The following is a 5776-nucleotide window of genomic DNA, read 5'->3' as shown; positions in this document are numbered from 1 at the left end:
GGATTTCTGAGTTTGAGGCCAGCCTGGTCTACAGAGTGAGTTCCAGGACAGCCAGGGCTACACAGAAAAACCTTGTCTCAAAAAAACAAAAACAAAAAACAAACAAACAAACAAACAAACAACAAAAAAAGAGATCCACCTACCTGTCTCTTGAGGACTAAAGTTGGGGGCTATCACACCTGGCCTTCACAAACAGCTTTTTAAATGTAGCACTTCCTGGAGTTTGATGTAAAGTTTCCTGGAAATGTCTCTGCTTTTACCCTCCTGCAGCTGGAACTGCTTTGGGACTTGGGGTTGTGAACATCCTCCACACTATGAATCCTTCCCTGGTGATCCTGTCTGGAGTCCTGGCCAGTCACTACATCCACATCGTGAAGGACGTCATCCGCCAGCAAGCCTTGTCCTCCGTGCAGGATGTGGACGTGGTGGTCTCAGACTTGGTGGACCCGGCCCTGCTTGGCGCAGCCAGCATGGTTCTGGACTACACAACGCGCAGGATCCACTAGGCCTCCCGGGAACGGACACGGACAGAGACTCAGGAGCTGCTTAGTGGAACCATGCTCTTCTAGATCAGTGTTTCTGCGAAGGCAAATTTGGGGGGGAGGGTTGTTGAGATAGCTCAGTGGTTAAGAGCCTGCACTGCTCCTGCCAGTCCCCAGCACCCATGTCAGGCAGCTCAGCTGCCTGGAAGCCAAGCTCCAGGGGACCCAATGCCCCTCTGCCCGGGGCAGCTGCACTCAGATGTACATACTCCTCTCCACACACATACCAATAAAGCTTATTTTTCAAAAGGCAAACCTGATATCTGATCCCAGAAATACCAGAATCTCTCTATATAAAAGGGATTATCAGAATGGCTCACAGGCTGTGGTTCAGCTAGTCCAACAGTGGCTGTCTTGCAAGGGACAGCCCAAGAGTCCTGTTCAGTGCCTGAGGCTGGATATCTCAGCTGGTCTTCAGTACACGTCAGAATCGTGCAGCAGGCTTTAATAACCGTGAATGGAAAGCAAGGGCAACCAGGCAATAGCAATTGCTTCCTTCTTCCTTGTACTTTACAGAAGCTGTCACCGAAAGGTGTGGCTGGCCCCCATTAAAGGTGGATTTTCCCACCTCAAAAGATGTGGATTAAAAGTGGACCTTCCTACTTCAAAGGATTTAATTAAAAATCCCTCCCAGGTGTACCCAGCCTCTTAGGCTTTAGTTAATTCCAGATGTAATCAAGTTGACAACCAAGAATAGTATCACACCTTTCAAATCCACTTTCCCCATGAGCTTTCGCCAAGGCTGCTCTGATAGGCTCATCTCGCTGCAAACCCTGCTGTGGGTTCCAGGGACACTTCCTGCACCAAAAGGAGCAATAGCACCTGATCCAGAAGACTTAGGACTCCTCATAGACCTCGGGATGCTGGCATCATGGGAAGGCTTAGGTTACTCGTCCTTCCTCAGACCACAGAGAGAGCCTGTCACACAACAGAAGACAAGCTCACCAGAAATGCCCACTCACTTTGATTTTTTTTTTTTTTTTTTTTAGCAACATAACGTAATACATTTCACAACTTTTCAAGAAGGCATACTCCTGTTAAGTAGCCACCACAGTCAAGAGACTGGACAGATGTGTCACTGCACCCCGGGACAGGACAGATGTGTCACCACACCCCTGTGTCTGCTGAGAGATGCTTTACTTGAGGAGTTTATGAGATACTTTAGACTGGGGTCCAAGTTATGACGGCCTTAGTGGCTGTCCTTATCTTCCCAGAGATTGCAGGCAGGCAGGCAGGACTCAGAGCTTCTGGAAGGAAAGCCTTTCACTGCTCTCTGTGTCCCAGAATGTCAGCATTCGCATTTACGTGTACTGTGTGACACCTAAGCCTCAGAGCCATGGATCTGGATTTGGACTAAATTATTAGTCTTTTTGATGTGTTTGTTTTTGAGACAGAATCTTGCTTGCCTCACTCTGTAATCTCGCTTGGTTCATCTTAAACTTACAGCCATCCTCCTGTCCCAGCTTCCAGAGTACTGGGATTATAAACAATCACCACACCCAGCTTAAAATCTGCTTTTTCTTGGATGACAAAATATAAAAGTCCTAAGTTCTGCCTACCAACTGTACCCTGGAGTAAGCACCCACCAGTGCCCGTGTATCAGTTATCTTCTGCTGCTGTGAGGAAAGTGACCAAGGCAACTTACAGACGGGAGAGTTTCATTAGCTTACAGCTCTAGAGGATTCATAAAGGCAGGGAAGGCACAGGAACAGGAAGCCAGGGCAGGGAGCTTGAGAAACCACGTCTTCAACTACAAGCCAACAGCAGGGGAAGTGAATGGAAATGGGGCAGGCCATGGACTCACCCAGACTGCACCAGCAAACAGCACCACTGAGGAGCACATACCGACATACCTGAGCCTACAGAAACATTCCCATTCAAACTGCATCCACTCCTGACTCCCATAAACTCATGGACATACCGCCACGCAAAGCAGTCAGTCAGTCCACCATTAAAGTCCCTGTAGCCTAACAGTCTCCATACTAAGCACTAAGTTTCTTCTGAGACGTAAGGGGATCTCTCAATGACAACGTCCTGGTAAACCCACAATGGCAGAGTATACATTTTGCTTCCAAAGAGACCAGTGGAAGCATGGGACTAGAGGCATGAAGAATGGGGCACGGAAGGAATTAGGGACACAGTGGGAAAGAGGCAGGGAGAACTCAGCAGGGCAAACTCCAAACCCTGCAGCTTCATACCTACGGGGCCGTGAGTGTCAAAGGGCTTAGAGGTTCAGCCCTCCAGCTTTGCTGTCACCTACATACTTAGCGGTCTTGGGCTGGTTCTATGCAGCCCTTCAACCAGTGGTTCTCAGCCTTCCTAATGCTATAATCCTTTACTATAGTTCCTCGCATTTATTAATACAACTCATGTTGTGGTGACCCACAACCAGAAAATTACTTTGCTATTTTGCTAACTGTACTTCTACTGTAATGAATCATAATGTACATATGTGATATGCAGGATATGATATATGCCCGTGAAAAGGGTCTTCCAACCCCACAAAAGGGCGACGACCCACAGGATGAGAACTGCTGCCGTCAATCATCACCTGGGTCTGGTTATTATCCAGGCCTGGAGCAAAGGATGCCCACGAAGGGGTTATCACTCACCAGTGGGTTACCCTGTAATCACGGCAACCAAACAGCTGCACTGCTACCACGCTGTGAGCCATGTATTTGAAAGGATAATACCAAACTGAAAACCAAATCCTGGTTTTAATCAAATCTGTGGAAAGTGTAAAGTATTCTGACAAAATATATATGGCAAAACTGTCTCAATTTGAATAAATATTTTTTATTGCAATTCTGAACCAATTTTAAAAGAAAAGATACATTTCCTTGTCCAAGTCTTACCACCCTTAGAGTGTGCTTACCATCACCTCTGCCAAAATCATAAAATCATTTCTTTTCCCAAAAGAGCTCTGTATTTGTGGCCCTGCTTTATCATTATCTAATTTATGTTATCAAGTGCCACTGCTTTCTGAACCAAGGGAAAAGGAGCTATTATAAAGGACCATTATTAAGCTAGTATTTAGTATTTTTGTTTTGTTTTTCGAGACAGGGTTTCTCTGTATAGCCCTGGCTGTCCTGGAACTCACTCTGTAGACCAGGCTGGCCTCGAACTTGAAAACCCACCTGCCTCTGCCTCCTAAGTGCTAGGGTTAAAGGCGCCAGCCATCACACCCAGATAGCATTTAGTATTTGACACAGAGAAAAGGTAGGCCCAAGAAGGAAGCTCAAAACTAGATGTTGAACACTCAGTGAGCCAGTGACTACCTTCCTCTTTTTTAAAGGCAGGGTCTCACTGTGCAGCCTTAGTGGTCTTGGAACTCACTCACTCTGTAGACCAGGCTGGCTTCAAACTCAAGAGATCCACTTGCCTCTGCTTCACCAGTCCTGGGATGAAAGGTGTGTGCCATCGTGGCCACCCTCTTCCCTCATTCTGTCACCTCATGAAGCTATATGTGGCTAAGCAAGAACTGTCAATGCTGCACAACAAAAGACACGAAGGATTCTAAAACATCAGCAACTCCATCCATGACGTCTGAGTCACAAGTTGGGAGAGCCTTTGCTCCTAGCACTGTGCACGTCCTAGAGCTGACACGAAGGTCTCTCAGGTGGTCTCTGGGCGAGCTTGTGTTTCCTTGATACACGGTGGCTTCAGAGCAGAAGAGCCTGAAAAGTGGCTCGGGGTTACAGGCAGAGCTTAAACACGCCAGCTGTGCTGCCCTTTATGATCTAGCCTTGGAACTCACAGCCATCACTTTGTCCTCTAGTTTATTTCATCTGGATAATATCAAAATTTAAAACTGTCACATATCTAAGCAAACCCCAGAAACGGCATGTAGCCAGTACCAAAACCAAGGGCCAAGAACCTTGGTTCTTAAATGTGACCCCTACTTCAGAAGGTAAAGAGGGTGGCTGACGGGCTGTGACAGCAGGTTCCACGCACGGCACCCAAGACCCTAAGTTCACTCTCTAGTATCCCGACCGCCAAGCACCAGAAATATGGAGTTCCTATAGTTCAGAGCGGTGGGCACTCGGTGGCTGTGCCTTCTCAGCCCCAGAAATCAATGAGAATCGCTCACCCTTTTAAGCCTGCCCCAAGCTGCAAGACCATTTTCAGATCAATTAAAGATGCTTCATGTATACATTGTTTGAAACAGAAATTTATTCTCAGAATAATGCACAAAAGCACAGGTTGAGGCTACTGTCGGGAGCTTCTCTCCCTTCCTCTTCCTCTCTCGTCTCTGAATGCCAGGGAGAACACAGTTGAAGGAAACATGCAATCACAAACAATGATCAACTCTAAAGACAAAAGGTTTGGTCCAAAAGAACTCAACATAATTAATCCAATTACGTGAACAGCTTCACTGAGTAGGATTAAGATATTGTAGACGTAGTGTTTCCACAGGGTGGCTCTTCAGTGCACCAGGGGGGCCTGCTTCAGGGAGATGAGGACTGAGCGCATGCGAGAGACATCTTTGGCCTGTTTGCTGGACTTGGGGTTAAAGTCACACAGGCGGGCCACCCGCTCCCACTCAGTGCCCGGGGATGACTCGTCAATGTCGTTTACAAAGGCTTCTTCTGCTGCCCTGGAAGCAATAATACAACATGTTGGTTTAATGTAAAAACAAAACAAAACAAAACAAAAGCCTTCGAGCAATCTGGTGGCTGTCTTGCTATAACTTGCTACAAAGTAAGTGACTTCTGACTTAGTGGCATTCTGGTTTTCCAGAGAGCATTGGCCCCTAGCTCAGGTCAGAAGCAAGGGCAGATGTGGCCAGCTCTCCTAGATACAGGCACCCAGGCTGCTGTGTGAAATGGCGGGTACAGGTTAGGTTCAGGGCTTGGTCTCTCTCTATGACTGGCTTTGCTCATCAGAGCATGAAAAAGCAACTCCTTGGCCAACTACAAACTGCTTTTCTGAACAAGAACTAAGCAGCAAGCTGATCAAGGGCTTGCAGAGTAGCTTGTGCTGGGCCATACTGAGGTTCAAGGGAATTAAGACTTCTAAAAAGCCCTCGGGTCACTGCATCATAGCCTCAAACTCACTCCTAAGGCTGGAGAGAAACAGGGCAGAGCAGAAGGTATTCAAGACCAAGCACCCATGCTAGCAGGCACCACACTGAAGCCATTCTGGAAGGGGTTGTTAGGACATTCACCAGCTTAGCCAACAGTCTGCCATTTTCTCTCCAGTCAGGTGTCTGGAGCCACTCAGGGAAGACCCTG

At 47.4% G+C, this 5776-nt stretch overlaps 2 protein-coding genes across 7 annotated transcripts in view; one reads left to right on the top strand and one right to left on the bottom strand.

The window, feature by feature from the left end:
* The window catches only part of Gne (glucosamine (UDP-N-acetyl)-2-epimerase/N-acetylmannosamine kinase), a 45498-nt gene extending 44696 nt beyond the window's left edge, over window positions 1–802 (top strand). For 3 of the 5 annotated variants that reach the window (XM_021159951.2, XM_021159949.2, XM_021159950.2), the window contains exon 12: window positions 271–797. In XM_021159951.2, the coding sequence (XP_021015610.1) occupies window positions 271–506 (236 nt within the window). In that variant the 3' untranslated portion in view covers window positions 507–797. Of the gene's footprint in view, window positions 1–270 lie in introns of all 5 variants that reach the window. The other 2 variants (XM_021159946.2, XM_021159948.2) reach the window with 1 other exon arrangement.
* A 3891-nt stretch (window positions 803–4693) lies between these two features.
* Window positions 4694–5776, bottom strand: part of Clta (clathrin light chain A) — a 29717-nt gene continuing 28634 nt past the window's right edge. For both annotated transcript variants that reach the window (XM_021159538.2, XM_029475938.1), the window contains exon 6: window positions 4694–5139. In XM_021159538.2, the coding sequence (XP_021015197.1) occupies window positions 4968–5139 (172 nt within the window). In that variant the 3' untranslated portion in view covers window positions 4694–4967. The remainder of the gene's footprint in view (window positions 5140–5776) is intronic.

This window comes from Mus caroli, chromosome 4 (genome assembly GCF_900094665.2).
Source record: "Mus caroli chromosome 4, CAROLI_EIJ_v1.1, whole genome shotgun sequence".
NCBI lineage: Eukaryota > Metazoa > Chordata > Mammalia > Rodentia > Muridae > Mus > Mus caroli.
Note: the sequence above shows the minus strand (reverse complement) of the source record. Positions and strands in the feature narration are given on the sequence as shown.